The sequence below is a fragment of the Sciurus vulgaris genome (genome assembly GCF_902686455.1).
Source record: "Sciurus vulgaris genome assembly, chromosome: 10".
NCBI lineage: Eukaryota > Metazoa > Chordata > Mammalia > Rodentia > Sciuridae > Sciurus > Sciurus vulgaris.
The window spans coordinates 117,415,552-117,427,051 of record NC_136470.1 but is presented as its reverse complement, the minus strand read 5'-3'; the positions used below and the strand labels follow the sequence as shown (position 1 = coordinate 117,427,051).

The 11,500-nt window shown below is 55.2% G+C and overlaps 1 protein-coding gene across 1 annotated transcript; it reads left to right on the top strand.

Moving 5' to 3' along the window:
- Window positions 1-3,101: 3,101 nt before the first annotated feature.
- DUSP7 (dual specificity phosphatase 7) lies at window positions 3,102-11,152 on the top strand. Its single transcript, XM_079100707.1, has 3 exons — window positions 3,102-4,500; window positions 5,954-6,388; window positions 9,165-11,152. Exons 1-3 carry the CDS (start codon window positions 3,984-3,986, stop codon window positions 9,470-9,472), a joined length of 1,260 nt encoding a protein of 419 aa, XP_078956833.1. The 5' UTR covers window positions 3,102-3,983; the 3' UTR covers window positions 9,473-11,152.
- The last annotated feature ends 348 nt before the right edge of the window (window positions 11,153-11,500 follow it).

The following is an 11,500-nucleotide window of genomic DNA, read 5'->3' as shown; positions in this document are numbered from 1 at the left end:
TGTGTAGAGCCAGGAGTTCCATAAAGAGGAGAGTTGCCAACTCTTGCATAGTCCACTTCTATCCTGGCTTAGACATTACCTGTCTAGACCAGCTTGATTGGGGAAGAAGCTATCCCACAGTTCAAGGGCAATGAGAGTGAGTCTGGGTCTCAGTGGATCTCCCCATCAAAACCTGGGGGAGCTTCATTGGACCGCTCAATTACCAGCATCATGGATTACAGTGCCTGGCCCCAGTGCCCAGCCCCTGTTCATCTCTCATAGGGATTTAGACCCCATTAGAAAGCTGTTCTCTCAGCAAGCAGGGGCTCCTTATAAATTTGGGCTAGTCTTCTTAGGACCAAGAGGGCAAGGAACTGGCTTTTCCCCCACTTTCACCATATGGCACCAGTGGCTCATCTCTAAGAAATCCAGGGGCCTGGAAGGAAAAGGAAAGTCCGTTCCCAAGATGCTGATACTGTTCTTGGTTACACAGCCTCTGGGTCACTGAGAAATGTGGATGTGTGGGGTGGGAGTAGACATGGCATACCAGTCCACATCTGCTCTTGAGGACCCTTAGCTCCTCTCAGAGGAATAGCAAAGAGTCAGAAAATAGCCCACCATCATGGCCCAGTCTTGCCCTGCAGGGAAGACCCTTCTCTGTGTGGTTCTAGGGTGAATGTGTGCTGATGGGGAAGGTAGCTCCAAATGAGCCTGGCTTTTGAGTGAATAGAGATGAGACAGGGATGGAGGAGGAGGAACAGTCTTGAGGGAGTGCAGACATACCATTGGGCATCCAAAGTGAGGAAGGCTGAACAGTAGAGAATGCTGAACAGAGGCTGTGATCGAGTGTGGAACAAGGGATCCTGAGGCTTTGGGCTTTTCCTCCAGCCTGGCACCTCATGTGACCAGGGTAGTTCTCCTGCCATTCCTTCGCTTCCACTGCCACTCTCTCCCCACTATCTCTGGCTGCACTGCAGTGGCCTTTCTGAGAGTGTTAACTATTGAGAGAGACCTTGTTCCTTTGGGACACAGCCCTGCTTATGGAACCCTGAAGGTAAAGGATTACACTCCCTTTTGCATTCATCCAAACCCTCTCTCTTTACATCCCTGCTGAGCACATCCCACCCACCCTCACTCTACAGCTTTTCCAATTCCCTACATTCTCATGGACCTCCCCTGTGGTTGTATGTCCCCCTGGAGGACTCTAGAGGAGAGAGACAAGTGAGGCATCACAAGCTAATGGAAGGGATGGCAGGGACTCCTTTCCTCTACTACAGGGTGGGGAGATGGGAACTATTGGGACAAAGAGGAGAAGCCCATTGCAATTCAGTCCTCACTAATCAGAGCAATGGCCAATTCCTCACCAAGCACTCAAAAGCAAGCATGCCTCGGCCTGGGGAACATGTGGTCCAGCTTCCCTTGAGTACAGCATGAGCCTTCTGTTAATGTGACTCTGGGTTGCCCTTAGGAGATGTTACCCTAACTTATTGACCAATTGATATCTTCTTGACCTAAGGTGTCAGCAAAGCATGGTCCCATCTGAGAAGGGGACACCCAGTCCAATCTGTCCCCTAGAGAAGGAGGTTGATGTCATCCTGCATAGATCTGGGGGAACACCCAGACCAGCAATTAACCACCCATAATGGAGCAAAGGGGCAAGGAACCAGGCTGCTGGTGCTGCCACACGGGGGAGGGAAAGTCACTGTGATTGCTCCCACCTCAGGTGTGTCTAGAGCTCAGTAGCCCCTCGGGACTGCTGTGAATGATTTGGTTGTCAGCAGCTCACCCCCACTCCGGGGAGCCTGCTTGAGTATCTTTTTATTTATTTTGGGGTGATACCGGGGATTTAACCCAGAGGTTCTCTACTACTGAGTCCTTTTTTCAACTTTTGAAACAGGGTCTCTCTAACTTGTCCAATCTGGTCTCAAACTTGTGATCCTCCTGTCTCAGACTCCCAAGTCACTGGGATTACAGTTGTGCCACCAGGCCTGGCTTTAGACTTGTTTTTTGAGTGCTGCCTCCATGTCTGACAACCAGCGCCTAGAGAGCCCCTGCTTTCAGGGGTGAAGCTTCAGAGGAGGTCCTCCCAGATAGATGGATCTGTGGACTGCACAGTTTCCAGGCTAGCACTCAACTACATTGCAAAACCTGAGGCCATGAGATGAGAACCATCCTCAGGTGGCATAACACATTAGCAATGGCAGGACATAATCTGGGTGGTGACCTGTCAAGTTTTGAAAGTTCTTTCCACAGGGTCTGGGACCCAGGGTAGCAGGCTCTACCCAGCAACCTCAGGACAACCCTGGGCAGAGGGTTTAATTCTCCTTTATCTCTGGGCATCCGATTCCACTGATAAGACTATCTCTGGCTGCACTCCAGTGGCCTTTCTGAGAGTGTAAACTATTGAGAGAGACCTTGCTCCTTTGGGACACAGCCCTGCTTATGGAACCCTGAAGGTAAAGGATTACACTCCTTGAAGACGAGGCGGGAGATGGGGAGGGATGGCTGCTAGAACTGCTTTTCGTGCCTTCTAGTCAGAGGTCAGCTGATATCCTCTGCTTTCCGGAGGCCTTCACTCATTTAAGCAAATATCAAACATTACCGTCCCAGGACCCTACAACCTTACCCACTTGGGGGTAAAGGAAAGGTGGCTCAGAGCTGACCAGCCTCGACAGAGTGGAGGGATTACGCCCCAAAGAGGTGGTGGCATCCTGCCTAGCAGGGAATGGGGTCGGAAGTGCTTTCTCCCCGGGAAGATCATCCTAGTTTCAGAAGACAGCGTGGCAGGTTCTGCGCACGCGCGCCGCCAAAGCGGAGCCGCTTTGTTCCAGCCCTACCTGCGAATCCATTCACCTCCTCTACCCCTCCCTCCAGCGAGACGCTACACCGCGCTGGCAGAGACCCCGCCCACTTCCCTCGCGGGGTGGAACTGGAGGTGGGGCCCCACCTCCCTACCCCGCCTCCTCTGATCATGAATGGCTTTCTGCGCAGTTTCTGCCCGCCTACCTCGAAAGTTGATTGGTGCATTGAGATTCTGTTGGCGAAGGAAAGCTGATTATAAAGAGCGCTCACCTCCCTCCAGTCCGGATGGAAAAGTCACGTGGCGCTTCACTCAGCGCTTGTCACTACCCCACTTGTAAAGCCTTCTTAAAGGGCTCACGCTCCATTCCCGGGCCAGTTCTTTGCAGAATTTCTCCACCCCGGAGTGACAGCGACCCTGATTCTTCCTACTCCGCCAGTCACCTAGGTGCTGATTCCCCAGAGGGCCTACTGGGATGAAGTCCTACAACTCAGGTCTCGGAGCCTGTGGCAGTCAGGGGCGTGATGCGCTAACCTAAAACGTTGACCCATAGCACGATGCCTGGCACATAGTAGGCATTCAATTTCCATTTGTTGAACGAATTCGATGAAAGAATGAATGAATTAAGGATGAAAGGAGAGAGAAGGAAAGGTTGGCTTAGTGTGACTGCAATCCCTCCCAGGGACCCAGTCTCGGGGAAACTGCTACTGTAAGTGCGGAGTGGGGTGCCAGGCATACGATGCCCCTAGGACAGCTCCTCCCATAGGGTACAGAAAAACTAGGAGCGCAGCCAGAGGAGACTGGCTAGGCGTGCCGTAGCCAGTTCCGGGCTAAGCGAGACAGCGGAGGCGGAGCAGGACTCGGGTACGGGTCTCCGGACACACCGGCGGAAAGTGCGCCCGCGTACCCGGTGGGGAGGGGCAGCGGAGGCGCGGCGCCTTTAAGCCCGGGCACCGGCCTTTCGGCCCCGCCTTCTGGAGGACGCCTGGGCGCGCGGCCGCCTGAGCCGCTGTTTAATTGGGGCTGTCAGGCCGCGGCGCGCGCGGAGGGCCGGGCGGGCGGGACTGAGGCCGGGAGGCCGGGGCGGCGGGCACGCAGCTCGGCGGGAGGCGGGCGCCCGGAGACGCGGCTGGGGCCCGCGCGGCCGGGGCGCCGTCCCAGGGCAAGGCTGCCCGGCCCCGGCCCCGGGCCGCCCGCGCTCCCCATGAAAAACCAGCTCCGCGGCCCCCCAGCGCGGGTGCACATGTCGACTTCGGGGGCGGCGGCGGCTGGGGGCACCCGGGCGGGGTCGGAACCGGGTGCGGGGTCTGGGTCCGGCGCAGGCACCGCGACGGGCACGGCGACAGGAGCGGGGGCCATGCCCTGCAAGAGCGCCGAGTGGCTGCAGGAAGAGCTGGAGGCGCGCGGCGGCGCGTCTCTTCTGTTGCTGGATTGCCGGCCCCACGAGCTCTTCGAGTCGTCGCACATTGAGACGGCCATCAACCTGGCCATCCCGGGCCTCATGCTGCGCCGCCTGCGCAAGGGCAACCTGCCCATCCGCTCTATCATCCCCAACCACGCCGACAAGGAGCGTTTTGCCACGCGTTGCAAGGCGGCCACCGTGCTGCTCTACGACGAGGCCACGGCCGAGTGGCAACCCGAGCCCGGTGCTCCTGCCTCGGTGCTCGGACTGCTCCTGCAGAAGCTACGCGACGACGGCTGCCAGGCCTACTACCTCCAAGGTGAGGACAGCACCCTCACCTAAACGGGATTGGGGTTCCGCCGCGGCTCCCTGACGCTCCTGCTGCAAGCTATTTCCTCTCCACGCGCTCGGCCAGGCCGGGCGCCACGTCGCCCCTGGCCCGCATCCGTTCTCTGTCCCTCACGAAGTGGGTTTAGGCAGGCGGGGTTGGGGGGCCGCGGCTCTGTGCCCCCTTTCTTGGCACGATTCGAGTAGGTAGAACAAACTTTTCCCCGCCGGGGTTTTCCTTTTTCCTGTTGACCGGGCGACAGCAGCGCCCAGGCTCCAGCTGAGCACCGGAAAGGAGGGAGAGGCCACCTCCTGGAACCCCAAAAGCGGCAGGGCCCAACTCCAGCGTGGAATTCGTGTCCCTGGAAGGCCAGGGTCAGTAAGGGTGCCTTTTATAGCACCATCCAACTTCTTGTACATGGGGACCTTTTATGTTGGGGTCGCTGGGATCCCGTCATGGCCCCTATCACCCAGGGGTTGCTGCCTCTTGGAGGCACTTGGGCAGAAGGTTGGAAATGCCCATTTTTATGGCCCAGGTCTCTCGGGGCCCCCAAGTCCCCAGCCTGCTGCCCTAGAGCTTTTGGAAGAGGGGAGGCAGCGGCTGGGGGTTGGGGGGCCCGCGAGTGGCTGCAGCCGGTGTTTCCAATTAACATTCCAAAATGGCCTCTCGCTGGCAGCGGGGCGGGCGGGAGGGGAGGGGAGGCCTGCGGCACCCTCGGGCGCAGGGCCCATGCCTAGCTGAAAGGGCTCCCCAGGTCTCCCATCAGTGTGTAGCTCCAGTGACCTTCCTACTCTTCAGGTCCAGGGCTGGAGAGCCTTGTGTTCTGAGGGAGGGTCCAGAGAGGTGTATCTGGGTCCCCTTTCACTAATCTGCCTCTGGTGGGTGAGAGCATTAAAACTGGGGGGACTCAGGACCAACCTATGCCTTCACACTACCCTCCCCAAATATGGTGTGGAGGTGGACAACCAGAGACTCAGTCAGGAGGCCCAGGTCCTCTCTATCTCTCACTGACCCAGATGTGGCTCTGGCCCCTACAGACTCATCTGTAGGACAGGTTGGGGGACCCACAGGTGCTGGCCTGAGGGGGATTGTCTACTTTCCTTTGCCACTTACTGAGTACTCATGAGTACTAAGTATACATGGGAGCTGCAGGAGAGGATTGAGCTGGAGCCTGTCCTCAAGTGCCCTAAAGCTGGTGGTATGGCTGAAGTGTTATGGGTAAGGGTTCAGAGCTCAGGCCTCAGTTTCCTCATCTGTGAAGTGGTCATAGTTTAGGTGGAAGGAACACATGAGAGGGTGCATATTGTATATGCTTAGCATGACACATGTTAGCCATTGATGATGTGATGCTTAACATGGGGAGTGCTGGCCATCAGTGGTCTTGTGTGGTCCTTTTGGACTCTCACCAGCCTCTCACCCAGGCCATTTTTCACCTTGGCCACAGGTGGTTTCAACAAGTTCCAGACAGAGTACTCGGAGCATTGTGAGACCAATGTGGACAGCTCGTCTTCGCCCAGCGGTTCGCCGCCCACCTCGGTGCTGGGCCTGGGGGGCCTGCGCATCAGCTCTGACTGCTCCGATGGCGAGTCAGACCGAGAGCTGCCCAGCAGTGCCACTGAATCCGATGGCAGCCCTGTGCCATCCAGCCAGCCAGCATTCCCCGTTCAAATCCTGCCCTACCTCTACCTCGGCTGTGCCAAGGACTCCACCAACTTGGATGTGCTCGGCAAATACGGCATCAAATATATCCTCAATGTCACTCCCAACCTACCCAACGCCTTCGAGCATGGTGGCGAGTTCACCTACAAGCAGATCCCCATCTCTGACCACTGGAGCCAGAACCTCTCCCAGTTCTTCCCTGAGGCCATCAGCTTCATTGGTAAGTGTTGCTGTTGCTGGCCAGAGTGGGTGGGCATATCAAGGTGTGTGTGAGACTCTGGGTGTCGCCCCTGCCCAACTGGGTACCTCTGGGCCTGTTGAGACCTGTGTGTGCCCTGCATGTGCCAACGCGTGCCTGTGGGTGTACCCATGCCTGTTGTGACTCACTGAGTCCCTCAGGCCCCTCTACCTGTCAGGGCCTGAGCAGCCCCCTGAGTCCTAGGCTCCCCTCAGCTATTGACACATCATGGCCTCTCTGCTGTCCATCTTATATTTTTTGGCTTTGCTGTTGTTTCTGACTTAGCAAGCCAAAACATTACAGCTTGCAGACTCCCACGAGGCCCAGTTGCTCTGCATCACGCCTTGGCACACGTGTCTCTCCAGGATGGGCTGTCACGGTGCCTCCTTGGGCTTTACTGTGTGCTTAAGAGGACTGAAAGCTAGCCCTGGGGCCAGCAACTGATCCCTAACAGGCCATTAATGGGAATGTGCTGCCCAGAGTGCCTCTGTGGGACCCCAGCTGCTCTTAGCAACCTGTGGGGTTTGCTTAGAGTATAGGGGGTATGCGGAGAAGGTGGGGGAGCCTGAGAGAGGCCTACATCCCCAACCTCAGCTACCTCAGCTTTCCCCCGCTTCCTTCTTGGTCAGCTTGAGGTTATTTGACTGCAAGTCATCTCTCCAGGCCTTGGTGCTCACCCAGACTATGGGAGGGGACCCAAGCTTAGGATCAAAGCAGACCCTGTACTGTCTGAACCTGGTGACCCAGTGTTTCTGTCCAGCCTCCTGTGGTAGGATGGAGGTAGCCTGGGCAGTCTTTTCCCTGTGGCAGCTATGTCCAGAGGAGGGCGTTTGGTGTCAGCTGGGCTGGGCTAGCTTTAATAACAGGAAGTGGGAGGCTTCCCCGCCTCATCCGCTTACTGGGAACCAAAACTAGGTACCTGCCTGGGAGGAAGGAAGGAAGCTGAGGCCTGGGGGAGGGGCCATGACTGGGGCTGCCTGGAGCTTCCAGCCCTGCCCCAGGGGACACAACAGGAGGGCTATAGGTGCTATCTCAGCATTTGAGCTCCCCACTCCCCCCAGGAAAGAGAACAGAGGGGAACCCCAGATTCCTCAGGGCTGAGCCTGGATTTGGGTGCTTTTATCCTTGAAGGCTCCTGCTCATCTGGTAGGGGAGAGGGGACCCAACAGGATACAGAGGTAGAAGAGAATCTTTTTCCCTATTTGACAAAGTGAAGGAATTGAGACCCAAACATCCCACAGGACTCACTAGGACAGGATTAAGCCAGACCCTGAAAGGGCTCAAAATAAAGACAGCATGAATGTGTCCCGCTGGAGCCTTCTTCCACTACCCCTTTCTTTTACCCCAGATCTCAAGGTCAGCCCATACAGAGCCAAAAAATCTGTCTCCTCTTCTGCTAGTCCTGCCCTTAGCTTCATAGCCTGGTGTTGTCAGTGTCTGAGTCTGGACTGAGCACCCACTGTATGCTTAATCCTGGGTCCTCTTTGTTGAGTAGAGATGGAGAGAGGAAGCTTCGCCATTCCAGAGGCAATAAAGAACTTGGAGCCAGGTGCGGTGGCTGTAATCCCAGAGACTCAGGAGGCTGAGGCAGGAGGATCCAAGTTCAAAGTCAGCCTCAGCAACTTAGCGAGACCCTGTCTTAAAATAAAAAGGGCTGGGGATGTGGTTCAGCGGTAGAGCACCCCTGGGTTCAATTCCCAATACCAAAAAACAAACTAACAATCTGGGATCCTGTGTGTCATCTTATAGGAGAGCACTGATTGAGTGCTGATTGTGTGCCTGGCTCCCAGCGGGTTTAGAGTCAGAGAGGTGGAAACCTCGAGGAGCCTAGGGCTGAGGCTTGTTAGTCCACATCCCTGGCACAGCTCTGGCACTGAGAGAGGGGAGGAGATCACAGGCTGAATTGTTCAATAACTCAGCCATTATTTACCAAGCTCCTACTGTGTGTCTGGCAGAGGAATCTGTGGGTGGCAATGGGGGAAGCTGGGAGGATGGGGAGGGAAGGGAAGACTGTTGAGTGTGGTGAGATGTCACTGGCACAGGGACCCACTGGGAAAGGGCTAGTAAATGTGAGGGGTAGGCCCCCAACTTACACAAACCCCACTTGAGAAACCTCAGATGTGTGGCTGTTGTCTTAGTCCCTGGCTCTTCAGAAGCTGGAGCTAAGACCTTGGGGACTAGCTGGGCAGAGCACAGAGCCCAGGGTAGGGCCAGCCAACCCACTTCCTCCCTCAGGCCCACTTCCCGGGAGGCTCTGGGAGCAAGAGAACAAGCACAGCCCCCAACCCCAGGTCATGGCCTGGTGGCAGAGGGTGCCGAGTTAGGAGGAACCTCTGGTGGCCTTGGGTTTGTCACTTTGTCTCTGCATCTGTTTCCACATTGTTAAAGTGGCCATGGTGCAGATGACTTGAGAGGAAGTGGGAGACATCCTCTGAGCCATTTTTGGCATGACAGTCACTCATGTTTGCTGAATCCTTATTTGGCTTGGGACCTAATGAGAGATTACTGCGAATAAATAGGCTCAGGTGAGGCTGAGATGAAGGGACGTGCAGGGCTTACAGCTGAAGCAAGGTAGAGTCCTCTGCACAGTCCCAGGTTTCTGTCCCACCACACTGGGCTTGGCCAGGTCCCTCAAAAGTCAGGTAGTACTGGCCAGCTGCCCTCTGTGCCCAACCCCAACTGCTGTGGCCCCTCATCCCACCCATTTGGGGAGGCTACTGGAGGTGGCACAACCTTGACCCATGCCCCTGTGTTTCAGATGAGGCCCGCTCCAAGAAGTGTGGTGTCCTGGTGCACTGCCTGGCAGGCATCAGCCGCTCAGTGACGGTCACCGTGGCCTACCTAATGCAGAAGATGAACCTGTCACTAAATGATGCCTATGACTTCGTCAAGAGGAAAAAGTCCAACATCTCACCCAACTTCAATTTCATGGGGCAGTTGCTGGACTTTGAGCGGACGCTGGGGCTAAGCAGCCCATGCGACAACCACACGCCCAGTGAGCAGCTGTACTTCTCCACGCCCACCAACCACAACCTGTTTCCACTCAACACCCTTGAGTCCACGTGAGGCCAGGTGCATGAATGGGCATGGTGCCAGGGCCCCCCAGCCCTCCACAGGACCCAATGGAGGGCCCAAGCTTGTTGTCCCTGGCCTGAGGAACCCACGGATGTCTCCTATACCCAGAGGCCAAGGCTGAGTGGTGGCCAGCTCTCTGCCATCCTGTGGGGGCAGGGCCTCCCTCGGCAGGACTTGCTGGAGAGGCCTCAGCTGTCAGACACATGGCTTTTGGGGGCCAGTGGACCCTCATGTTTGTCCCAGGACACTCCTTTCTGCTGATGGCCTGATCAATCTGGCTGTTTTTAAAGACACATCCATGGACCTGAGTTTACTTTTTACTTTTAGCAGGTAAATCTAAGCTCTGCGGAGCAAAGAGTATTCAAGCTCTTCTTGATTTTTCTTTTTTTAATGAAAAGTATTATTTTCAGGCTACATGCAGCAGTGGATTGTATAAACCAGTATTTCATCCCTTTCTTGATCCTGCAAGAGAGAGAAGTGGTCTCCGTTTTGTTTTTCTTCCTATTTCAAAAGCAGTTATCAGTGTGTTTTTGTTTTTGTTTTTAATGGAAAAGACAAACCCCGTGTTGATCTTGACCAAATGCGTTTTGCACATGTGTGGAGCCTCCATTTCTCCAGCAGACACTTCTTATAGGGGTGGCTTGCTGCTTTCCAGGCATTTGGACCCCCAGTTGTGCCATCTCCCACCCGTGGCTCTGCCCAACTTGGCATTGTGTTTGCCTGTGCACACTGCCACAAGTTGTGCTTGGTGGGCTGGACCCAGTCTTTGCATTGTCTGCCCTCCCATCCACCCCACGGTGGTCCTGCACACCTCCTTGCCACTATCCTGCTGGAGGTGGGGCTGCAGGGGACTGCCAAGCCGTAGCATTAGCCCTTTGGTCTCAGCCCCCAGCGAGCCCAGGCCATGAACCCTTCTATATACTTACCTAAGACTTCTGTCTAGTTCCTTCTGTAACTGGGCATGGAGACCCAGTAGCTGGGGAAAAGAAAGCTTAGGTGGTGGAGCCCAGCCCTGCCTCCCAAGTTCTTCCCTTCATCCTGGCTGTTGCTTTGGTCCAGCTGCAACTCCCAGTCCCCTTCTCTCTGGAAATCTGCCTTGCTTACCTCCTGCCCATTCCTTCTACTACCAGGAAACATGTACCCATTTCAGCCCTAGGGCAGGGGCAGGTAGAGTAAGAATGGACAAGCGGAAGGGGTGTGAGGCTCTGCTCCCCAACCCCCGGCCCTGTACTTGTAGGACAAAGCCACGGATTCCGTTACCCTCCTCCAGTTTTGTTCCTTCTCCAACCTCAGTTCTAACCAGGTGTCAGGACTGCATGGGGACTTGGGAGGGGTGAGCAGTTGGGCCAGGGTCCCTGATGGAGCCAGCACTCAGCATGTGAGCGAGGCCACGGAAACTCTGCCCCCACCACATCTTACCTCACAGGGGTGGTTTTCAGGGATTCTTTAGGGCAGTGGATTCAAATCTTGCCACAGTCGAGAAATTGACAAAAAGCTTCCAAGCTGTACATGGTTCTCTTTCTCTCTCTTTTTTATTTTTAAAAAGAAAACCCCAGAAAGATGTATCAGATTTGTGTAAATGAGGGTATACCAGAGGGTGGCCAGTTTTGCTTTATGATCTTATGAAGGAAAATTTGTGACCCTACGTATATATATATACACACATACATACACATACACACACACACACACACACACACACACACACACACACACACACACACACATATATATACATATATATATATATATCCCGAACCAGCAACGGGACTTTGTTTATATTGCAAATAAATATTATTTTTTCTTTAAAATGAGTCATGGTGTTTGGTTAGAGCTTTGGGTCTGGGAAGGTGAAATGGGTGCTATCAACTGGCACCCCAGTGCCTACTTCTGTGAGTCTGTGAGGCCTTAGGCTAGTCCTGCCCAGGGTATGCTGGGCACTTACTTAGACCAACCAGAGATGCCCCCCAGATGGGAGGGAGCAACCAGAGCTTCTGGATGAAGCCCCAGTCTCCATCT

Excerpts from the sequence above, each read along its gene's own strand:
- DUSP7 (XM_079100707.1), top strand. The coding sequence starts at position 3,984 with ATGAAAAACCAGCTCCGCGGCCCCCCAGCGCGGGTGCACATGTCGACT. Across the intron at positions 4,501-5,953 it reads CCAGGCCTACTACCTCCAAG|GTGGTTTCAACAAGTTCCAG; the intron begins GTGAGGACAGCA and ends CCTTGGCCACAG. Across the intron at positions 6,389-9,164 it reads TGAGGCCATCAGCTTCATTG|ATGAGGCCCGCTCCAAGAAG; the intron begins GTAAGTGTTGCT and ends CCTGTGTTTCAG.